General features: G+C 33.3%; 1 protein-coding gene across 1 annotated transcript in view; it reads left to right on the top strand.

Annotated features, from left to right (window-relative positions):
- LOC127705275 (uncharacterized) overlaps positions 1–26,601 on the top strand; it is a 431,608-nt gene that overhangs the window by 233,924 nt on the left and 171,083 nt on the right. The window contains exons 42-44 of the mRNA XM_052209598.1: positions 10,440–10,609; positions 13,513–13,675; positions 13,853–14,163. Coding sequence (XP_052065558.1) covers positions 10,440–10,609; positions 13,513–13,675; positions 13,853–14,163 — 644 coding nt within the window. The remainder of the gene's footprint in view (positions 1–10,439; positions 10,610–13,512; positions 13,676–13,852; positions 14,164–26,601) is intronic.

A 26,601-nucleotide genomic window follows, 5' to 3' on the forward strand; every position in this document is an offset into this window, starting at 1 on the left:
TTATTAAGGTATCTAGTTAAAAAATGTGTCAGATGACCCTGCCTACCAACCAACATGGCTGAAATTGCTAAAAGTAGAACATACGGATAAAAGGCAAGTTTTGTCTATTATTTTTTTAAACGTTATAAATAGAGAAAATCTTAAAGGAAAAAATATGTTCTAAATAATGAGCTCTACCAATTGTCCATATATACGTCAAAACTGTTGGACAAATTCTTATACTAGTAATTTCCCATAAATGACAAATTTTACGATTTTTTTTCCATTTTTGCCTTTTTTAGCTCACCTGGCCCAAAGGGCCAAGTGAGCTTTTCTCATCACTTGGCGTCCATCGTCCGGCGTCCTGCGTCCGTTGTCCGTAAACTTTTACAATAATCTTCTCTGAAACTACTGGGCCAAATTTGACCAAACTTGGCCACAATCATTATTAGGGTATCTAGTTTAAAACATGTGTCCGGTGACCCGGCCAACCAACCAAGATGGCCACCATAGCTAAAAATAGAACATAGGGGTAAAATGTAGATTTTGGCTTATATCTCTGAAACCAAAGCATTTAGAGCAAATCTGACGGAGTAAATTTGTTTATCAGGTCAAGATCTATCTGCCCTGAAATTTTCAGATGAATTGGACTACCCGTTGTTGGGTTGCTGCCCCTGAATTGGTAATTTTAAGGAAATTTTGCCGTTTTTGGGTATTATCTTGAATATTATTATAGATAGAGATAAACTGTAAACAGCAATAATGTACAGCAAAGTAAGATCTACAAATAAGTCAACATGACCAAAATTGTCAATTGACCCCTTAAGGAGTTATTGCCCTTTATAGTCAATTTTTTACAATTTTCATAAATTTTGTAAATATTTGTAAATTTTTACAAAATATTTTCCACTGTAACTACTGGGCCAAGTTCATTATAGATAGAGATAATTGTAAGCAGCAAGAATGATCAGTAAAGTAAGATCTACAAACACATCACCATCACCAAAACACAATTTTGTCATGAATCCATCTGTGTCCTTTGTTTAATATGCACATAGACCAAGATGAGCGACACAGGCTCTTTAGAGCCTCTAGTTCATGAAAACTATATGTAGAGATTAACAATTATTTGGATAATTGATGTTTATATAAAGGATTATCTCAGTTTTAGTCAAAAGATAAGGTTTCCCCATTTTGTACCTCTAGATCATGTTAGCCTCATTTTCAACTTAGTTTGGGATATACGTCATCAGTTTACTGCTTTCAGATCAATAGCAGTGCCCTTTTGTCGTCAGATATTTTCAGTACATTTTGATTGGATTTTCATATTTTAAATTTCCGCCACCATCCCCAACTCTCTCCTTTTGTTGCCAGTGCCTCTGGGGATTATATAGTAGTCATTATTAATTGTTGTATATACATGTACTTATAGCTGTAATTTTATGACTTTAGTTCTTTGAATTCATGTTTTTGTAAATATAATTTGATATTTTATACTACTCATGCTGATGTATGAGTTTGTTTTATTCTCTACTCATGCTAACGTATGAGTTTCCTTTAACCTCCTCATGCTGACGTATGAAATATCTTATTTTCTACTCATACTGACATATTAGTTTCTTTTAAACTACTCATGCTGACGTTTGGGTTTCTTTTATATTTTCTCATGCTTACCTATGAGCTCTTTTGTTTCCTTCTCATGCTGACGTATGAGTTTCTTTATGTTGATCTAATGTTAATTGGACTATATAAAGAAAGATAACTCTGTATTATGTTCCAACAATTACTGACTTCCTGTTGGAGTTATCCTCTTCCTGTAAATGGTGAATTGTGTAACATGTGCTAATAGTTATTAAAGTATTAAAACTTATTGATGTCCTTCTGAGTGCATTAACAAATGGTAGCAGAGCGTGGTTGAAAAGAAAAGACATCAGAGTGTATAATAATAGAGTTTAAAGTGGAGAGAAAATTCAAAGGTGGACAAAATGTCAACAAAAATAAACCCCCCCAATTACAATGCAAAACTGAAATCATATGAACTTTACAAGCATGAACTTTTGGCCTGGAAAGAAATAACTGATTTAGATAAGAAAAAACAGGGTATTGTAATTGCCTTATATCCCTACCTGAAGATGATGATTCAAAAATAAGAGAAAAAGTGTTTGATCAGATAAGTTTAGATGATTTAAAGAAAGACACTGATTTGACCACACTTATTACTTTTATGGACAAACATCTTGCAAAAGATGATTTAGCTGACAGTCTTGCAAAATTCAAAGATTTTGAAGATTTACAAAAGGGTCCTAATCAATCATTTCAAGATTATGTAGAAACATTTGATGCTAAATATTGAAAAATCGAAAAGAAAAACATGAAGTTGCCCTCTGAAATATTGGCATTTAAATTACTGAGAAGAGCCAAAATTACAAAAGAAGAAAAAATGTTAGTCCTTACAGGCATGAATTATGAAAACAAACCAACATTGTATGACCAAGCAAAGAGATCTCTAAAAAAAATTTAAGGGTGAAATGTGTGATTCAGACAAAATTTCTGCCTCAATAGGTAGCATTAAACTTGAACCTGCTTTTTTGGCTGAGAATGAAGAAGCCCTCATGGCTGCAGGGTATTCTAGAAATAGACAAAAATCATTTCACTATAATGGCAAGGGAGATTTTTCAAGAGGTAGAGGCAATTTTTATAGAGGATTTAATAAAAGTCAACGGGGTGGACAAACAAATTGGACAAAGGGAGGCAGCTATACAGTAAAAAAGAGTATAAATCCAAAAGGTACAGACGGCACATTATTGACATGTAGTTCTTGTGGATCTTTCCGACATATGATGGCAAACTGTCCACATAGCTGGGAGAATATGCAGGAAAAAGTAAATATAACAGAGGAAGAAGAAGTAGTCATGTTTACAGGAAATGTGCGTGAGGATATCACTTGTCTTGGAATGGATGCACGAAACTGTGCTGTTCTTGATAGTGCATGTAGTAGCACGGTTTGTGGACAATTATAAATGAGGAGTTATGTTGACTCCTTAAGTGGAACAGATAAAGCGAAGATTTTTAAGGAGGATGGCAACAAGGTATTTAAATTTGGAGGTGGAACACGATTAAAATCAATTGGAGAATATATTGTGCCAGCAGTTATCGCAGGTAAAGATGTCACAATAAGAACTGATGTTGTAGATTCTGACATACCACTTTTATTGTCTCGAACAGCTATGAAAAAGGCAGGTGTGAAAATGGACCTGGAAAATGATACTGCAGAGATATTTGGTCAACATATATCATTGAATTTAACTTCATCAGGCCACTACTGCATTCCAATAGATAAAACTGAAGAAATTCCAGTCGCAGATGTATGTGCTGTGAGACTTGAAGAGTTAGACTAGAAAAAGAGATATGCAACCTTACTGAAGTTGCACAGACAATTTTGCACACCCACCAATGAAGCGTTTAATTGCACTTTTGAAAGATGCTGGAGTATGGAAAGAGGAATATGAACAAGAAATGTCTAATATAGAGGAACAATGTGAAATTTGTAAGCGATATGCAAAAACGCCACCAAGACCAGTAGTGTCCCTACCTTAGGCATCTCAATTCAATGAAAAAGTGGCAATGGACCTAAAAGAGTGGAATAGACGGTGGATTTTGCACATGATCGACATGTGGTCACGGTACACTGTATCTGTTTTTATTGATAGGAAGAAGACAACAAGTGTTATTGAGAAAATGATGACTAATTGGATCGGAATATTTGGTGTTATGGGAACTATATTAACAGTTAATGGCGGTGAATTCAGCTCAGATGAAATGAGAGAGGTTGCATCAATACTGAATGTTAAAGTTTATACCACAGCTGGTGAAAGTCCTTTCCAAAATAGACTATGTGAGAGAGTCCATGCAATTACTGATACTATGCTTATGAAGCTAGAAGCATATTATAGACAGGTGAATGATCAGAGCCTACTTTGTTGGGCAAATATGGCAAGAAATGTTTTACAGATGTGGAATGGTTTCAGTAGTCATCAACTTGTTTTTGGACTCAATCCTAACCTTCCGAACATTTTGAAAGACACTTTGCCTGCTTTAGAAGAAAGAACTTCAAGTGAAGAATTTGCAAAACATTTGAATATTTTACATGATTCTCGAAAAGCTTACATTCAATCAGAATCAGATGAACGCATTAAACGAGCACTATGTGGCAAAATAAGAGCATCAGAGCAGATATTTGATCACGGTGACAGCGTTTTTTATAAGTGAGAGGGAAAAGATCGCTGGCTAGGACCGGGAAAAGTAATTTTTGTTCGACATGGAGGAGTATTTGTGAGGGTTTCACCAAACAGATTAACTAAAACTAAAGATATTAATTTTCGAGAACAGAATGACAATATTGAAACACCTGATACAAATGAAACAGGCATTCATAAAACTAGATATACCAATAAAAATAATGAAGTTTCACGTAAAGAAAAGAAGGATTGTTTTTCTGAGTTATTATCAACATCAAAAGAAACAATTCCTCAGATGGAGAATATTCAGGCAAAAATAATCCCTAATCTAAAAGAAAATGACAAAATTCAGTACAAACTGCCTAATTCAAACACATGGACTAAAGCTACTGTACTAAGTAAAGCAGGAAAAACAACAGGGAAAAATAAACATTGGTATAATGTTCAAGATGATGTTGATGAAGATAAGAAAAGTGTAGATTTAAATAAATTTGAGTGGGAAAAGGTCACAGGTGACAGTGATGAGAATGAAATTGGTGTAAATATGACAAAGAGTTCATTATTGAATGATGAGGAAATTGCTAAACAAACAGAACTTTCAAAACTCCATAATTTTGACACTTACGAAGAATGTGATGACATAGGTCAGAATGCTCTTTCTACAAGATGGGTCATTACAACCAAAGATAATCAAACAAAAGCACGACTTGTTGTGCGAGCTATATAGGTTTTGAAGAAGAATTTTCCATGCAAAGAGACAGTCCAACAGTAGGAAAAGGAATGATTAAAATATTCCTTTCAGTTACTGCTAGCATGAATTGGATCGTTAAAACAACGGATATAAAGTCAGCTTTTCTTCAAGGGAAGTTATTAGATAGAGATGTTTTTCTGAAGCCCCCAACAGAAAGCAATTCTAAGAAAGGAAAAACATATGGAGATTAAAGCACTGCTTGTATGGACTAGCTTAAAGATGGAGCTAGACAATTCTATTTAAGTGTAAGGGAAGAGCTTTTAAGTTTGGGATGTAAACAATGTAGTCTGGACCCTGCAGTGTTTGTCAAACATACTGACCAACGTTTAAGTGGAATAATTTGTTGTCATGTTGATGACTTAATCTTCATTTGGGGATGAAAATTTGAGGAAGTTATGAGAAAACTGTGGACAAGATTTGTTGCTGGAAAAATTGAAGAGAAAAATTTTTCATATGTAGGATTTCAAATTCATCAGAACAAAAAAGGCATAATTCTGGATCATTCTGCATATATGGAGAAAATAGATAACACAACTATAGAACAATCAAGAGCTGCTATGAAACAAGATGTCCTTAATACAAGTGAGCAAACCTTGTACAGGAAGTTAATTGGCTAAATAAATTCCCAAGTCAAAGTGGACAGCAGTTCTTTAGCAGTTTATTAGCATTCACAGTTCTTACTCAACAGCTGTTCTTTAGCAGTTCATTAACATTCACAGTTGCCAAATTCAAGGCAATAGTTAATTTGTATATAGGCATTCCAATAGCATTCCATAGCAGTTTATTTAGCCTTCACAGTTATTTAGCAGTTATTTTTGACGAAAAATTTAAATGAGATACTCAAAAACTGCTATCTTCTCTGAATATTCATGAGAACTGCTATAATAACAGCTATCAATAATGAATATTCATAGAAACTGCTAAGTTGTACATCCTAATATGGCTTTCTAAACTGCTAATAACTGCTATGGAATGCTATCAGATCTGTCAAAAGTTGGAATACAAAGGTACACATGAATATACAGTGTACAAGATATGAATGCAAAAATAAAATTCTAATATTTTACTGCAAGTCTTGTTGAAATTTCAAAAAGTTGTACCAACTTATATTTGTAATTTGAGCAGTAACTGCAATCAAATGACTCTATTTTAATCCAATAACAGACTTGTTAAGGGGTGTAAACATGCTTTGTGAGTACTGTACCTGGCCTTATACCCCTTATTAATTATGTCAGTGGCAGAATAATAGGAACAGTTAAGAATTATAATGCACTTTAAATATCAGTGCTTATAAAAAGCAACTTATTCAATAAGAGTGGTTACTTAAAAGACTATTTATTACCTTGACTAAGTGATTTTTAGATTAAAAGTTATTTTATTTTGTATTATTATTTAATTACCAAATGTACTACTAATTTCTCTTCTACTATATATATTTTGTGTGGACCAAAAGAAAACAGTTATCTCCTCTTTCTCTTTTGGAATTAAACAAAATAATTCTTAATACATGTAAAATATTATGTTTCCACTTTCTGAAAAAAATTTAAGTAACATTTATTAACTTCATTAAATGGATTGTTTGGTCAATATTAAACAATCAGCTATATGTGACCTAGGTTTCCCTAATATTCCCTTCCCCTTTTTCAACTCTTGAATATGATTTATTTTTGGTTTTTTTACAAAATTATATTAAAATATTCATATTTTTATTTTCAAATAACATCTTGCACTGTTAGTATATGTTAGTATTTTATTACAATCCTATCATCATCAGATATTCTATTTGAATAAACAACTATCCCCCTTTTTGGGGGCTTTCTGTATTATTTCTGTTTTTCCCTACAAAGTTATGTCAGAAAATACACATGCATTATCTGTAACTTCAACTTACTGTACTGCAGGTGTGAGAAATTATTCCATTTAGCCCAAATTAAACTTCATAATTGACAAAAATACAGCTTTTCACTAGCAAGTATTTACAGTTTTTACACACAGCTTGGAGCCAAAATGCACATTTGAAAATGATCAAATAACCTTCAAATAAAGGTTTACTATCGAGCTGAAAACACAGCCAGATCCAAGCATTTTTATAACAAAGATTAAAACCAAAACTGCTATCAAACTGCTATTGAACTGCTGTCATAACTGTTGTCCAATTGACAAATTGACAACAGTTTAGAAGGTAGATCCAGACTGCTAAGATGAATGCTAAGAGGAATGCTAAGAAATGGTGAAATAAGGCAGTTTCTCAAACTGCTATTAGATGGAATGCTATGAACAGCTGAAAGACTGCTAAAATATGAAGAACTGGTAAATAACAGCTAATAAACTGCTAATGTTAGCAGTTCAGTTTGACTTGGGTTGGACTGTTCAAGTTTCAAGACCTGATATGGCTTTTGAAATGATAGACATGAGTACTAAACTTAAAGAAGGGACAGTGGCACATTTGATAAGAGCAATCAAAACATGTAATAGACTTAAGGAAATTAAATCAATAATTTCATTTCCAAAAATTAATAAAGATATAAAAGAATGGAAAATTATTGTTTTAACAGATGCCTCTCTGGGAAATATTTGTAATGGAACTGGAAGTACAGAATCTCATGTAATTTGGATAGTTGATAATGGCAGTAATAGCTGTCCAATAAGTTGGCAAGCAAACAAAATCAAACATATAGTAAGATCGACAATTGCAGCAGAAGCCTTAAGCTTACAAGATGGGTTAGAGTCTAGTTTTTATCACCGTTGAATAATTGAAGACATTTTAGGATTAAAACATCAGACTATACCAATTGAAGCTTACATTGACAATAAAAGTGTAGTTGAAGCTGTTTATTCGACTAAACTTGTAGATGACAAGTGTTTAAGAATTGACGTTGAAGCAATAGCTGAATCATTGGCATCAAAAGAAGTAGATAATATAAAATGGTGTCCAGGAGATAAACAATTAGCAAATTGCATGACAAAGTTTGGAGCTTCATCTTATGAACTTTTGCAAGTTATTCAAACAGGAAAAATGTTGAAGGACTTTGTTTAAAATAGTGAAATAATTCATAACATTTTATCATTTTATGTTTGTCACATGGGGCAGAATAATCCCCTAGATCTGAGGGTAGTCTAAACCCTGTGACGATCTTGTAATTTTAATTTAGCATCTTTTATGTTTTCAAAAGGAGCAGAATAATCCCCTAAGATCTGAGGGTAGTCTAAATCCTGTGAAGATCTTGTAATTGTATAAAACAAAAGAAAGTAGAGGGAATGTTGATCTAAAGTTAATTGGACTATATAAAGAAAGATAACGCTGTATTATGTTTCAACAATTACTGACTTCCTGTTGGAGTTATCCTCTTCCTGTAAATGGTGAATTGTGTAACATGTGCTAATAGTTATTAAAGTATTAAAACTTATTGATGTCCTTCTGAGTGCATTAACACTTTATACCTCATCATGCTGACGTATGATGTCTGATTTTCTACTCATGCTGACGTATGAGGTCTTTTCTATACTCATGCTGATGTATGAGTTTCTTTAACATCTTCTCATGCTTACGTTTGAGCTCTTTTATTCTCTACTTATGCTGACGTATGAGCTTTAATCTTTTCATGCTGACGTATGACCTTTTTACTCTCTACTCATGCTGACGTATGGGTTGTTAATTTATTTTTCATGCTGCATGTGTGAGCCAAAATTTGTTCTTGTGAAAAAAGTTCCAGTGGAACTTATATCACAGGAAATATGTTCTGGGAGAACTTTTTTCACAGGTAATTTCTATATAATTTGTTCCATCTCTATAAAATAAGTTCCAGACTTTACCTGGTGAAATAAGTACCGGATTGGTGAAATTTGTTCCTTACCTAGTGAAATAAGTTCCAGGTTTAAGAGATTTGTTCCTTACCTGGTGAAATAAGTTCTGAATTTGTGAGATTTGTTCCTCACGTGGGGAAATAAGTTCCTTGTCTGTGAAATATGTTCCACTGGTTAAACAAGTTATCTTATATACTGAGCATTTATCATCAGTGAGTTTAAAGTTATCATTCTAGTGCATTATAAAAATAAGTATTATATTAATAATATAATAGATAAAAAGTGTAAATTATCCAGTTTGGATCCTATGGAGTATAGCAAATGTTTAATTATATACTCTGTAAAAAATATCTAAATGACACTTTTGAACCAGAAAAGATTAGAATAAGAAAAATCATTCAGAAAAAAAGTATAGTTTAAGAGGAACATAGTACTAATTTTAAAAGGACAAAGTGACTTGATCATTTATAAATATCAAAAGACATGTAGAAAAAAAAGACACACTCTTTTGAAATGTGCCATGTCCTAAGTACATGTATGACTAGAACATGGGGCCATGACAGTTAACAGGAACCAAGGAGGAATACCGCATAAAACATAAATACAAATTATGATACATTACCATCGCTTTTATTTCTTATCTTCATCCTATAGTTACAGTCATGCCTTCCATTGCAAATGTATCCCATGCAAATACACTGAGTACAGCATTTAGCTTGCATTATAATTTAAGTGTAACAAGAAAATGTTTCGGTGTGCAATAATGATTGAGCGGAACTTATTCATTAGTTTCTATGAAATATTTACATGTTTGTTTAAAACTAATGTCACAGGAACTTATTTAAAACTTTTTAATATCAATTGAAACAAAATTCATGGAGCTATGATTTTTGTTCCGGAACTTATTTCACATTTGGCCAAAAAATTAGTTCTGGAACAAATTTTACAGTGCTGGAACATATTTTCTGTGATATAAATTCCGGTGGAACATATTTCCTATGAAATTTGTTCCTGCAGAACAAATGTCACGCCGGAACAATTTTTTTGTTACACATGTACTTATGAGCTTTTTAAGATTTGTATTGTTAAGTTTGAGCTCTTCTACTCTGTACTCTGTGATGCTGACTTATGATTTTATGTTTATTTTATTTTCTTACTGAGGTATGAACCTGTTAAAATTTTAATGACATGCTGGACTTTTCAATAAAATTGTACTTTTATCATCAAATTTTATCTTATCCCCCAAGTTTTCTGTATATTAATTTTCATTTGTATGTTAAAAGTGGGATAACTTGTAATGTTTATTATGTGTGTGCAGCTGTTAGTCCCCAGTTTTTCCATACAAGATCAACAAAAAATAGATTTTTGCAATGGTCTTACTCTATTCACGTCCGCAATGTTGGAGAGTGTCCTTTGTTTGATATTCCCATATACCAAGGTGAGTAACACAGGCTCTTGGGGATCTCTAGTTTTTTATGCTGAAGACAATAATGATAGGAATACTGGAAATTGCAGAATTAAACAAGCAAGCAATGGGACCATGGTTTAGTGGTTTTATTCTTTTAGAAAAAATGCCTTAACATCAATTATCAAAGTACCTCTCCTACTGAACATAAACAAAGGAACTGTTTCTTATTTATAATTTGTTTTCTTTTCTTCCTTTTCAGACAAGACAACATGTCAAAGGTGTCTGACTTCCTGGTTTTGTAATGGTGATAGTACTTTACAGCCCTGTGGGAGATGTGGTCCTCCCCTGGATAATTCTACATGTGGTCGATCACCTACAGAACATAGTTTTGGCCTGGCTATTGAATGTACAACGTGTCCACTTGGTTGGGTGTGTATTTGTAGATTAAGTCTACTACCATATTTGAAAAATAATATCCTCACATAAAATGCATGAAATTTCAAGTAAAAATTCTCATGTATCTTTTGATAGAGAACAAACTACATTTTTTTTTTTGTATCATATCTGCCTTTAGAACAGTCAAATTGAATGTTAATAGATTAACAGATTTATTGAGATGAATACAAGGCATGCAGACATTTAATATTGTTGAGTGATCTAGGGTTTGGGCATGTACATAGTACAGGCGGTAATGATAGCCAAGATGTCACAAATGCAGAAGTTCTTTTAACACTGAAGGAAGTACAAAATATGAATTAAATATATATGAAACATCTAGGTATTTGTCAAAGATCTTTCTTATGAGAATAAGGCTTCTGTGCACAGTAAATCATACTGATGAAGAATGTATGTTATCCAAAATATTTATAGATACTTAAATTTATTGTTTATTTTTTAGCTCACCTTGTCTAATGGGCCATTAACTTTTACAAAAATCTTCTCCTCTAAAACTACTGAACTGAACCAAACTTGGCCACAATCGTCATTGTAGTTTTCTTTAAAATTTTCTCTATTGACCTGGCAAACAAAATGGCAGACATTGCTAAAATAGAATATATGGGAAAAATGCAAGTTTTGTCTTATTCTTTTGAAATCTTGCAAATAAAAAAAATCCTGACAGGGGAAAAAAGTTAAGAATGTTGAGCTCTACCAATTGTTCATATGTGTCAAAACTGTCAGGGGACTTCTTTTAGGAATTTTCTGTCCTTACATGACAAATTATACAATTTTGATCATTTTTAGTTCACATGCATGGCCTAAAGGGCCAAATGAGCCTTTCTCATTACCTAGGGTCTGGCATTCAAGGTCATCTGTTAATTTTACAAAAATCTTCTCCTCTGAAACTGCTGGACCAAATTTAACCAAAATTGACCACAATCGTCATTGGGTTATCTGGTTTGAAAAATGTGTCTGATAACCCAGCCTGCCAACCAAGATGGCCTACATGGCTAAAAATAGAACATAGGGGTTTTGTCTACATGTATTATTTTTAAAAACCGTAATAAAAAATACAAAAAACTGACAGGAACAAACATGTTGAGCTCTACCAATTGTTCAGATACGTCTAAACTGTCAAATGACTTGTTTCAGGAGTTATTGCTCTTCAATGACTAATTTTACCATTTTTAGCTCACCTAACCTGAAAAGTCAAGTGAGTTTTTCTCATCACTTGGCATCCGTCGTCCATCTTCCGTCATCGTTGTCGTCTGTTATCTTTTACACAAATCTTCTCCTCTGAAACTACTGGACCAAATATAACCAAACTAGGCCACATGCAATCATCATTGGGGTATCTAGTTAAAAATGTGTCGGACGACCCTGCCTGCCTACCAACATGCCCGCCATGGCTAAAAGTAGAACATAAGGGGTAAAATGCAATTTTTGGTTTATATCTCTGAAACTAAAGCATTTAGAGCAAATTTGACAATTTGTAAATATGTTCATCGGGTTGAAATCTATCTGCCCAGTAATTTTCAGACAAATCTATCGTTTAGTTGCTCCTCCTAAATTGGTTATTATACGGAAATTTTGCAGTTTTTGGTTATTTCCTTGAATATTATTACAGATAAAGATAAACTGTAAACAGCAATAATGTTCAGCAAAATTGTCAAAAGGAGTTATTTCCCTTTAAAGTAATTTTTTTACAATTTTTCGTTAATTTTTGTAATCTTTTACAAAAATATTCTCCTAAAACTACTGAGAAAAATTTAACAAAACTTGGCCACTATCATCATTAGGTATCTAGATTAAAAATTGTGTCTGATGAACCCACCTGCCAACCAACACAGCTTACATGGCTAAAAATCGATCCTACTGGTAAAATGCAGTTTTGGCATATATCTCTGAAAGTAAAGCAAAAGTATAATGGTTGCATATTTTCATACATCAATTGTAAACACACATATCAGGTGAGTGACACAGGCTCCTTGGACCTCTAATTTCATTTTTGTCTGGTATCTTAAAAATTATCAGCAAGAGAAGATCTACAATTAAGGCGTCATCAGGTGATAATCGTCCAATGACTCCTTATTGGAGTTATTGCTCATTATTGTCGATTGTTCATTGTCTGTTAACACTAACAACAAAAATCTTCTCCTCTGAAAATATAGGGCCAAATGTAACCAAACTTGGCCACAATCACATCAGGGTATTTAGTTTACAAAATGTGTTTGACCCCGGGGACAGGCCAACCAAGATGGCCGACATGGCAAAAAAAAAATGTAGGGGTATAATGCAAGTTTTGTCTACTATTTTGAAAACCATTAGAAACTGACAGAGACAAAAATGTTAAAAACTGTCAGACGACTTCTTATAGGACATATTGCACTTAAATGGCGAATTTTACCATTTTATTTTCAATTTTGCCTACTTACTTGAAAACTATAATAGATAAAGCAAAACTTTAAACTGCAAAAATTATCAGCAAGATAAGTTCTACAGATAACTCTGCATGGACGAAATCATCAGTTGACTCCTTATAAGAGTTATAGCCCTTTGATAGAAATTAATACCAATTATTTGCGATTTTGCCATATAATGTATCTTTAGAATTATAATAGATAGATATAGACTTATATAAGCAAAAATAATCAGCAAGACAAAATCTGCAATTAAGATTATATGGAGGATAATGTCTGCTGACTCCTAATTGGACAATTTTCAACTTTTTATTGTTGTTCTGCCTGATATGATGAAAATAAAGATAGATAGATAGACACTTTAAATCACAAAAAAGATCAGCAAGTCAAGATCTACTAACAAGTCAAATTTTGCTGATATAGTTATAAGAGTGATAGCCCTTAGATGAGCATTTTTTAAAACTTGTATTGCAGATATGTGAAGATGGATATGCCACACCATGTGAAGACTTCCATTATGTTGAGTGTAATGACACATACTGTCCTGCAACGTGTACCCATTGTGAAAGTGGTTACGCTTGTCGTGGTGGACAAAAATATCTGTGTAATGTGGGGACATACTCTGATGGGAATGTTGGTTAGTATTAAACAGATAATCATACTTTACAACTCACTTACAACCAAATTACATGCAGTAATTTTATTTTAGAAGACTGTAACATAGTATTTGGTGTACTTCACATTTACTTGAAAACTTTGATTTAAAAATATTCAGAGAGGTTTATTAAATTGATATTTCATTTTTCCTATTTAGAGTTCTGTGAAATGTGTCCACCAGGAACTTATCAAGATCTAACAGGACAATCATCATGCCTTAATTGTCCTGCTGGACACTATAGCTCCAAGATGAAGGATATATGTAATGTGTGTGAGGCTGGGACTTATGCTGCAGCTGATGGTAGTGGTTGTCAGTCATGTTCAGACACAACACAATGTCCTTGTCTTGGATCATCATTACTTTGTTATCTGGAGGAACTTTGTTATAATATGGATGGATCCTTTGACTGCTTGTCTTGCCCAGATGGTTATGAAGGCAATGGGGTCACTTGTAATGATATTGATGAGGTCAGATTTTAATTAATTTGCTGATACATATTTAAACATTGTCTCTTCATTTTATGATTTAATCCTGCTATCTCTGAAATTCCATTAACATGTCCCTGAATAACTCTTGTTCATCTGTACATCTGTCTGTCCTTACATCCCAATGTTGGTTTCCATTCTCTGAATTTAGTTCGCCTCAACCAAATGTTAAAAAACTTATAAACAATGTTTATTACCACATCTCAAATCAAGCTTGAATTTTGATGACGTCACTTTAACCTTTCTAGAGTTATGCCCCTTTATAAATGGAAAAACTGCTATATTTTTAGGTTCCATTCTCTAACTTAAGTTTGCCTCAAACAAATGTAATAAATAAAAAAATACAATTATATGACTGAGTGAAAAGTAAAGAAAAGGAACTTACATTTTTATACACCCGTCAAATTTTTGATGGGACGTATTATGATATACAAATGTCCGGCATCCGTCCGTCTGTCTGTCTGTCCGTCTGTCTGTCCGGTGTAAACATGTCGCACCTTAACTTGAGAATGACTTATCCAAATTTCATGAAACTTAACATAGTTGTTTCTTATGATGGTCAAACGATCTGTATACTTTTTGTTGAAAATAAGATTAAAACTTTTTGAGTTACGGGACTTAGTAACTAAAACAGGTGTGTGTTTTTTTTCACATGTCGCGCCGTATCTCAAAAACAATTTATGATTATTGCTTAAAACTTTACACACTTCCTAGTTATATTAATCTTAAGATCTGTATACTTTTTGGTGATGATTCAAAATTTTATTTTTGAGTTATTGAGTATTTTGTAAAAAAAGGGGGAGGGGTTTTTCACATGTCGCGCCGTATCTCAAAAACGATTTATGATTATTGCTTAAAATTTTACACACTTCTTAGTTATATTAATCTAAAGATCTGTATACTTTTTGGTTTTGATTCAAAATTTTATTTTTGAGATATTGATTTTTTTTTTTTTAAAAGGGGGGGTTTTCACATGTCGCGCCGTATCTCAAAAACGATTTATGATTATTGCTTAAAATTTTACACACTCCTTAGTTATATTAATCTAAAGATCTGTATACATTTTGGTTTTGATTCAAAATTTTATTTTAGAGATATTGAGTTTTTTGTAAAAAAAAAAAAAGGGGGTTTTCGCATGTCACGCCGTATGTCAGAAACTATTTATGCTTATTGCATAAAAATTCACACACAAGACGACAGGCATATCATGCGCTCATGGCACAGCTGTTTATTAGATTAATGGACAGACATGCCTGCAGGACAAAACATAATATTTTTGCAATGGAAAAGTGAAAACACTTACGGGATTTTCTGAATCTAGAAATTAGAATTTATACATTGATTTTTCAGAGCTTCAACTTATAAAAGTTATTGTTTCATGATAAACCAGAAGAGGATGTGTCAGTAGAGTTGTTGTTCTTCATCCATTTCTTTATGCATTTTTGTTACATTTAGGAACCTTTGTTTGTTCCTCTTTATTGATAACAAAAATGTCTTTGAATATACATTCAGTGGCCTTCTTTTTATACGACCGCAAACAAATTTTTCTGGTCGTATATTGGTATGACGTTGGCGTCGTCGTCGTCGTTGTCGTCGTTGTCCGAAGACACATTGGTTTTCGCACTCTAACTTTAGTTTAAGTGAATGGATCTCTATGAAATTTTACCACAAGGTTCAATACCACAAAAGGAAGGTTGGGATTGATTTTGGGGGTTATGGTACCAACAGTAAAGGAATTAGGGGCCAAAAAGGGGCCAAAAATAAGCATTTTTGTAACTTCCAGACATAACTTGTGTTCAAGTGTATGGATCTCTCTAAAATTGTACTGCAAGGTACCATACCACAAAGGGAATGCTGGGATTGATTTTGGGGGTTATTCCCTCAAAATTTTAGGAATTAGGGGCCAAAAAAGGGGCAAAAAACAAGCATTTTTCTAGTTTCATGACAATAACTTGTGTGTAAGCGTATGGATCTTTCTGAAATTGTACTACAAGGTTCCATATCACAAAGGAAAAGCTCGAATTGAGTTTGGGGGTAATTGCTGAAACGTTTAGGAATTGGGGGCCAAAAAGGGGCCAAAAATAAGCATGTTTCTAGTTTCCAGACAATAACTTGTGTTTAAGTGTATGGATCTCTCTGAAATTGTACTGCAAGGTACCATACCACAAAGGGAAGGCTGGGATTGATGATGGGGGTAATTGCCTCAATATTTTAGGAATTAGGGGCAAAAAAGGGGCAAAAAACAAGCATTTTTCTAGTTTCAGGACAATAACTTGTGTGTAAGTGTATGGATCTTTCTGAAATTGTAGTACAAGGTTCCATATCACAAAGGGAAAGCTTGGTTTGAGTTTGGGGGTAATTGCTATAAACGTTTAGGAATTTGGGGCCAAAAAGGGGCCAAAAAAACACATTTTTCTCGTTTCCAGACAATGACTTGTGTTCAAGTGTATGGATCTCTCTGAAATTGTACTGCAAGGTACCATACCACAAAGGGAAGGCTGGGATTGAGTTTGGGGGTGATGAATCATAAGGGGGTTCAAAAAATTTGGGGGGGGGGATTTTTTTTTTTCCTTTTTTTTCTTTTTTCCCTTTTTTTTTCTTTTAAAATTTTCCATTTTAAGTTGGTTATTTCTGATTTATATTTAAAAGCAAATAATAATGATATGGTAGGAGATACACACCAAACAGGATGTGTAAGTTTTTATATTATAAGTATTGTGCAATAGCAAGAAATTTTCAATTGCACAGTATTGCACAATAGCAAGAAATCTTCAATTGCACAGTATTGTGCAATAGCAAGAAATCTTCAATTGCACAGTATTGTGCAATTGCAAGAAATATCCAATAGCACAATATTGCGCAATAGCAAGAAATTGTCAATTGTACAGTATTGCGCAATAGCAAGAAATATTCAATTGCACAGTATTGTGCAAAAGAAGATACTTCCTATAAATTGCTTATTTCTTGACCAATTTCAATGGGGTTTTATTCTTCAATTCTTGGGGTTCTTTAATATGCTGAATCTAACTGTGTATTAAGTTTTTGGATTTTGGGCCCTGTTTTTAAAATTGGTCCACATTGAGGTCCAAAGGGTCCAAAATTAAACTTTGTTTGATTTCATCAAAAATTGAATTATTGGGGTTCTTTGATATGCCGAATCTAACCGTGTATTTAGATTCTTAATTTTTGGTTCTGTTTTCAAATTGGTCTACATTAAGGTCCAAAGGGTCCAAAATTAAACTTAGTTTGATTTTAACAAAAATTGAATTCTTAGGGTTTTTTGATATGCTGAATCTAACCATGTATTTAGATTTTGGATATTGGACCATAATAGGTGAATGTCCAATTAAAAATTATTAAGTTCGTAGACCACATTCATTCTGTGTCAGAAACCTATGCTGTGTCAAATATTTAATCACAATCCAAATGCAAAGCTGTATCAAGCTTGAATGTTGTGTCCATACTTGCCCCAACTGTTCAGGGTTCGACCTCTGCGGTCGTATCAAGCTGCGCCCTGCGGAGCATTTTATTATATTTTTATACGACCTCAAAATATTTTTTGGGTTGGTTATTTCTGATTTATCTCTGATATGGTAGGAGATACACACCAAACAGGATTGCACTTTTGGTTTCCGGACAATAACTTTAGTTTAAGTGAATGGATCTCTATGAAATTTTTTTAGAAGGTTCAATACATCAAAAGGAAGGTTGGGATTGACTTTAGGGATGATGGTCCCAACTTTTTAGTCAAAAGGGGCATGAAACAAGCATTTTTCTAGTTTCAGGATAATGACTTGTGTAGAAGTATTTTCGATTGCTCTGAAATTGTACCACAATGTTTTATACCACAAGTAGAAGGTTGGGATTCATTTTGGGGGTTATGGTGCCAACAGTTTAGGAATTAAGGGCCAAAAACAAGCATTTTTTATCCTGGGTACCAGTTCATTAATACATTATATAAAACAATATTCGAGCCCAGATTTACTTTTTAATCATAAATGCGGTATCAGCACGAAAAATTAAGAGTATTTACACAAACACTTTACACAAACACTGAAAATGAATAAGGTGAAACATGAAGCACGCACATCAAACCAAACAGGAGAAAAAGAGAAATTAAATGTCAAAACAGGAAGACATTTGAAATAAAAAGGCTGAAAACGTTGATAGAAAACAACCCTTTACCACCCTCTTCTAAATATATCAAAGATGCATATGTCACTGTTAAAATGATGTTTGAAATTGGAGTTTTTTCTTCCTTTGTCAAGAATTAAAGTTATGAAATCTTAAATTCAATGTTTAATGTGTACAATGCAATATATGTTATTATTTTAGTTCCCAGTATCCACATTTGATTCACATATTTTGAAGAATTAAATTTTTTCTATTATTGCCATTTGAGGCATTATAATGGCTCTTGTCATACCTTCTCCATTACATCTTGTTGATTAATAATATATATCAGTTTATTATTGCTTCATATTAAAATATCACTGATTGTTATTTATACAAACAAACCAAGTTGGTATTCTGTTATCTCATATTGTAATATTTTTCTGTAGTCTCATATCTTTATTTTTTCTCCAGTCTAATGTTGTATATTTTATTGAGTCTCATAAAGTGCAATATTGTTTCTGTACTTTTAGTGTGAGGTTGTCTAATTCTTGTATAGTTGTTAGAGTGGTCTCAAATACTCCTTGTTTATGCCTATAGAGTCAGTGATCAAAACATTACAGGTCACTAGTGAAAGGCTTACTAAATTTCTAGAGACATATTTTTATTTACCTTTTCCAAAGATCAAGGTATCAATATGCAAGCCTTCCATTGATAAGATGAAATGTTTAATGATCACATCGACCTATATTTTAACAGATATAACTTTTCAGGTAATGTTATGTTCTGTTTGTATTGATGAGCAAGACCTGACAACCCACAGTAAAACTCTCGTAATAGAGCAAATCTCAATTAAAGTCCAGATCTCATCCTTTTAATTGAGCAAATACCAGCTCCGAAAAAACAATACCAAATGTAACATAAGGGGTATCTGTGCGTAAACTAAAAACATAGTCTCAGCAACATCATACTGGCTTAAAGCAGAAAGATATTTTAGAATGAATAATAATTTTATTATAAAAAACAATTAATCAATCTGGTTTTGGCCCTAGGGAAACACTCAGCATACAAGACAATTTTTGAGTTCCTGCCTGAGCAAGTCAGCTTGCAACCTCCAGTGTGAGGAAGAACCTGCCTGCCCGACATTACGCCAGCTGGGGAATGTGAAGCGAGGGGTCTCCACTTAGGTGATGAGACTAGGCATCTCATCTGCAGCCGGGTGTGCAAGGTCTGCATGGGGATAGCCCATGTGCTAGTAGAGTAGCAGGGGTCTATCAAACTGGCGCTGGAATAAATTTGATAAAATTTGTCCACAGAACATAACATTACCTGAAAAGTTGTCTATTTAAAAAGTGTATGTTGTCTGATTCTAAGGATTCAAGTTGCTGGAAATAGCAACATCCCGAGTTACAGAGTAGGTTTACAATTTGGATCGCAATAACATACTTCTGGACTGTTTGGGTACTGATGAGGCTGTAGTAGAGTTACGGAGTAGGTTTACAATTTGGTTCGCAATCACATACTTCTGGACTGTTTGGGTACTGATGAGGCTGTAGTACTGCCTTGTAGTCAATGAGCTTAATTGTCCTACATGATAAATCCTGAGTTAGGGAGCAGGTTTACAATTTGGTTCGCAATCCACTACAAACCAGTAAAAGTCTGAAATGGTCTATATTTGTACTCGACTGTACTGATTTTTACTCGACCAGTCTGAATTGGTCTGAATTTTACTCGACATTACTCGACCCCAGTTTTAACCATACTCGACCGTACTGATTTGTACTTGACCCTTATCTTTGCCATTGAAAATAGTCTGAACTATTACTCGACCAGTCTGAAACAGTCTTAATCCATTCTCGACCTGTAATCGACCTATTTTTTCAGTCTAAACCATACTCGACCAAAGGTCTGAACAATACTCGACCAGTCTGAACCATACTTGACCAAAAAACCTATACTTTTTTTGTCGAGCCTCCGACTTTTGTCGCAGAAAGCTCAACATAGGGAAAGTGATCCGACGGCGGCGGCGTTAGCTAACTTCTAAAAAGCTTTATATTTTAGAAGCTAGAAGACCTGGATGCTTCATACTTTGTATATAGATGCCTTATGTTATGAAGTTTCCGTCTGTCATATGTCCATTGTCTTTGACCTCATTTTCATGGTTCAGTGACTACTTGAAAAAAAAGTCAACATTTTTTGTAATGTTAATTTCTTTCTTATTATGAGTAATAGGATAACTATATGTAGTATGTGCGTACCTTGCAAGGTCCTCATGCCCTTCAGACAATTTTCATTTGACCTCGACCTCATTTCATGGATCAGTGAACAAGGTTAAGTTTTCTTGGTCAAGTCCATATATCAGATACTATAAGCAGTAGGTCTTCTATGTTTGGTATATGGAATGATTGTAAGGTGTACATGTCCAACTGGTAGGTGTCATCTGACCTTGACCTCATTTTCATGGTTCAGTGGTCAAAGTTAAGTTTTTGAGTTTTTGGTCTTTTTTTCTAATACTATATGCAATAGGTCAACTATAAATGGTGTATGGAAATATTTTATGATGTACATGTCAGTCTCACAGGTTTTATTTGACCTTGACCTCATTTTCACGGTTCATTTCTCAGTGTTAAGCTTTTGTGTTTTGGTCTGTTTTTCTTCAACTATAAGCAATAGATCAACTATATTTGATGTATGGAAGGATTGTAAGGTGTATATGTCTGTCTGGCAGGTATCATCTGACCTTGACCTCATTTTCATGGTTCATTGGTCAATGTTATGTTTTCATGGGTAAGTTTGTTTCTTAGATACTATAGGCAATAGGTCAACTATATTTAATGCCTAAATTGTTTGTAAGGTGTACATGTCTGTCTGGCATGGTTCATCTGACTTTGACCTCATTTTCATGGTTCATTGGTCAATGTTAAGTTTTCTTGTTTAAGACTGTTTCTTAGAAACAATAAGCAATAGGTCAACTATGTTTGGTTTATTGAATGATTGTAAGGTGTACATGTATTTCTCGTTTGGTTTATCTGACCTTGACCTCATTTTCTTGGATCATGTTAAGTTTATGTGTTACTTGTAGTAAAGCTTTGTATTTAGGACTATCAACATAAAATCAATGGTTAGTAAAGAAGGCGAGACATTTCAGCGTGTGCATACATGTGATGGTCTGTGAAACTCAGATCAGGAGATTGGGAAATTTTGGTTAGGAGATTAGGACTCAGATCAGGAGGTTTTTAATCGACATAAATTTTGTCGTAAATGTAACCGTGTGATGTAAAAATTGTCTTTTAAAGTGTGTTTTCTTCAACTTTCCATCCAGTGTATTATGTTTATAGTACCCTTGTACTTATAAAGTTTCTCTATCTTTATATTCTACATGTTCAATCTAACATTCTTTTTTTTTAGTATGTTCTTTAAATTTTTTACTTCATTTATTTTATATCATTATTCTATTGAACATTCATTGCGATCAGAACATTTGTTTAACTATCTGCAATTAGTTTTTATTTGCATACTCCATTTGTACTCGGCAACTCATTCTTACTAGAAACAAATGGAAGTTTTTAACGACCTTGACTGGCTATACAGCCCTTGCACGGTCGGTTACTAGAAAATAAGGGTCATAGTTATTATACAAATTTCAATTTAAGCCTTGAAAGGAAGTATAGAACCCTCAAATAATTTTCAAATTATTATTTTTTTATTTGTCCTAAGACATTAAAAATCATTTAATTACCATTCTTTTATGATTATTTGTTCAATTTATATTTTAGTTATATTCGTTTAAAAATTTTCATTATGTAAAGGAAAGTAACTTAAAACAGGATAAATCAAGGGAAATAACCCAATAAATACACAAAGTTTTTATTACACAACGGCAGTTAGCCTGAGGTAAAAATCGTTGATTACCAGTATGTTTGACACCCAAGCTGACAAGTGAAGCCATATAATTATGCATGTTAGTTGATTTACAGGTAAAATATAACTTCAGGTAATGTCAGTTAAACCAGTTGTCTGAGATGATATGTTGGGCAGAAATTTGTCATTCATGAAAAATTTCATACACGGGATTTTTTTCTCTTCAACGGGAGGTCGGGAGGAGACCCCTGAAAATGGGATTATTGTACTCCCGTCGGGAGGTTCACATGTATGCGTGTGCACTCTTGTTTAATTTTAGCTGTTAAAATTAATTTCTTTTTTTCTGACATGACAACATTACCTGTACGAAATGGGACGCCCGTAAATGACACGGAAACCAGGCGTAGAAATCATACTTTATCAGGGCGTCATTGTAGTGTTTACGGAATGCATGTCCAGGCGTCAACCAGGCGTAAACCAGGCGGAAACCAAGCGTAACTGAGGCGGAAACCAGGCGTAAAATTAGGCGTAATATTTAACTGAGTATGACTGGTCCACAGAAAACCAGGCGTTATATGCAAATGAGGACGCCTGGTCAATAAAAAAAACAGGCGTAATATCCTTACATAATACTACACTTATTTTAGATAGTGTATTACCCTATCTGTGTACTTTTGTGTATTTGATACAAACTTCTGTACTATTGCTTAAATTTCTCATTGTTTGACATGAAACTTGAAGTATTAACCATTAATTGAAGAAGCTATATAAATAAATACATATTGGACAGACACTGGCTCAAATAAGTTTAAGTTTAAATTAGAATTATGGCAATTAATTCTTCCTGAAATAAAACCAGCATTTTAACTAAGTTTTTTTTTGAAAATTAATGTCATTTGAACCAAAATATCAATGATAATACTGCAATTTAACTTAATGTGAAAGATTTTAATGTTATCCAAGGATGAAGGTTTTCAGAATTCAAAATTACTGTTAAAAAAATAAAACTTAGTTACTCACATAATTATCTCTTACCATGTATATTACTTTCCTTTTATTTCACAATTTTCATTAATCAATTTGATTCCATAATTCCAATTTCAAATTCTTCCAAATTATCCCTGAATATATAAAGCTGCCATAAGTCCAACTCTTGCAAAATAATACCAAAGAGCCAAATTTTGAAAAAAAAAATCCCATGATCCTTTATCAACAAAGCATTATGGGTATTATGATTTACGCCATTACAACAGTTTTACGCCCGTAGGAAAATTTACGCCTTGCTTATTTCAATTTACGCCAGGTTTACCATATTTTCTACGCCCGTAAGGACTACAAATTTACGTTTCCTGTTCCCTTACGCCTGGATCTGGACACGTAACTACCACTTAGGCCTGGTTTACGTCAGATTTGCAGGCGTAATACGCCTTATAATTTCGTACGGGAGCCACAATAAAATAAAGATATATATAAAAACATAATTTTACATCCTTACATGATTCTCAGATTTATCAAATAGAGATAGTTAAATTAAATTATCTTATATAAAAATTTAATTATACTAATTTTAAAGTTTTAGAGTTTTGTTAAAAAAAGATTTTCTTTTAACTAAAAACCACACCTTAACTGAGGGTAATAAAACCTTATTAAGGTGCTTCTCATTTGGCATGTGTGTTTTTTTTTGTTTTTTTTTAAACTTAATTTTCCTAAATTCCTAAAGAAAAACTATATAGGTTTCATGGTTACATACAATAGTTTAGAACTATCTTTTGAATGAGGTAACAACAGCCGAAAAATCACTGAAATTGTTTAACCTTATATTAGAAATATATCTATTCTTATTATAATTTGGGATATTTTATATATAATATATATCAAAAAGGGGTAAAAAAATTAAAGAAATAGATAAAATTTTCTTCTGATTAGTGGTATAGTATAAAGTAATAACCTCCTGCTTGGGGCAAACTCATTAAAAAGATCACACCTGATCAGAGAGTATTAATTTCTAATTAACATTCATTGAAAATTGCAACATCCTGTAAAACTTAAATCGCAAGGCCTTTTGAATTCACTAGATAAGTAATACACGAGAAAAAAAGGGCTAAAAGTTCTTTTATCCTGTAAAACACACATGTACTGAGGAAAATAAACCTTATTAAAGTGCTTCTTGTATGCCATATCTTTAATTTTGACAAAAGTTATTTAAATTTAATTGAAATAAATTTTTTCTGCAACTTTGGAACACATTTCCTTTTTTAAATGGTTATCAACGATTGCTATGGAAGTTCTATTATCATGATTATATTAAATTCTTGGTTTTACAAAACAAAGTGTGATTTTTTAAATTTATTAAGTTGCTTTATCATGTTTATATACTATTTTAGATATATTTTAATAAAAAAAATGTTCACTGCATTATAAACTAAACTCAACTGACACCATAAATCTATACAAGGCTTAAGTAAATGGTGAAAATTGTCCAGTAACCATAAAATATATGAAACATTCAGGAAAATGAACATTGAAAATATTAGTCATAATTCAGTTTTGAGATTATTTGATCAGCTTGTTTTATTTTTATTTTAAAGGTGATATATATATGTAAGTGTTGATAAATATGGTGTTGAATTTATATTATGTTTATTGTGAAATTTTGGTTTCAATGCCATATTGAATACATTTTAAATTTCAAATTGTTGTTCAAATTTCTAGCCAGGGGAAATAGCTGTTAAAAACAGTTCCTAAATTGATGAAACACAATAGATAGATACAAATATTAGGTCTAGGTTGGTTAAGACTTAGTCGAGTATGGTTCAGACTAGGTCGAGTATGGTTCAGACTAGGTCGAGTATGGTTCAAACTAGGTCCGGTATGGTTCAGACCAGGTCGAGCATGGTTCAGACTAGGTCGAGCATGGTTCAGACGAAAATAAAATGGTCGAGTAAAGGTCGAGTACAAGTTCAGACTGTTAAGTATGGTTCAGACTACAGTCGAGTATTATCAAGTAAATTTCAGACCAATTCAGACTGGTCGAGTAAAAATCAGTACAGTCAAGTACAAATATAGGCCATTTCAGACTTTTACTGGTTTGTAGTGATCACATACTTCTGGACTGTTTGGGTACTGATGAGGCTGTAGTGCTGCCTTGTAGTCAATAAGTTTAATTGACCTACATGATCTGATTGAAAGGTTGGAGAAATAAAGTCCACACAGATACAGAAACTGATATAGGCTTAATATTGATTCACTTATAGGGTCTTTGCATCGGCACTAAACACATTTATTTAAAAACCAGTTGTTGGCATGACATGGGTTATGTTCTTCTCATATATGTTATGATGGTATGATACTAAACCCCTAACGGGAAGGATTGTGCCTGATATTCATATGATGAAGACACAATCTTTCAATCAGTTTAATTGAAGTCTGGACCTGGCATGTCAGTTAACTGCTAGTAGTCTGTTGTTATTTATGTATTATTGTCATTTTGTTTATTTTCTTTGGTTACATCTTCTGACATCAGACTCAGACTTCTCTTGAACTGAATTTTAATGTGCGTATTGTTATGCGTTTACTTTTCTACATTGGCTAGAGGTATAGGGGGAGGGTTGAGATCTCATAAACATGTTTAACCCCGCCGCATTTTTGCGCCTGTCCCAAGTCAGGAGCCTCTAGCCTTTGTTAGTCTTGTATTATTTTTAATTTTAGTTTCTTGTGTACAATTTGGAGTTTAGTATGGCGTTCATTATCACTGAACTAGTATATTTTGTTTAGGGGCCAGCTGAAGGACGCCTCCGGGTGCGGGAATTTCTCGCTGCATTGAAGACCTGTTGGTGACCTTCTGCTGTTGTCTGTTCTATGGTCGGGTTGTTGTCTCTTTGACACATTCCCCATTTCCATTCTCAATTTTATTAGGTCCATGTTGAAATGCAGAGGGTCTAGTATAAAAAATATTGAAATATCTGCCATGTGTGTTGTAATCCTGTTTGAAACATATGAAACATTCTGAACTTGATAAATGTGAGAACTAGTTGCTGAATGTGCTTTAAACCACAGATGAAGGATGAAATAGTGTTTAAGATATCAAGTTGGTGATACTATGATAAGAATACTGGCAATGTTCATCTTCCGTATATATTATGGTACGACTGACTCATTGCTTCAGTTGATTAAATGTAAAGTTTAATAATCAAGTGTGGAAATTGTTTGTCCCATTGACATATAAGTCAAGCTGTTGCCACATCTAAGGTAAAATGAAGAACTTGATCATGTTGATTGTGTCTAATTTCTTTTGTTGTAAATCTGATGAATTAACCAAAGTGCATATACAGGAGGTGCAATATCTCCATTTCCTCAGTGTTTAAATATGCAATAAAAGAAATGAAGAAAGGTGTCAGTAATAGATAAAGGCAACAGTATAGTATACCACTGTTCGAAAACTCATAA

Source organism: Mytilus californianus, unplaced genomic scaffold (assembly GCF_021869535.1).
Source record: "Mytilus californianus isolate M0D057914Y unplaced genomic scaffold, xbMytCali1.0.p SCAF_6, whole genome shotgun sequence".
Taxonomy (NCBI): Eukaryota; Metazoa; Mollusca; class Bivalvia; order Mytilida; family Mytilidae; genus Mytilus; species Mytilus californianus.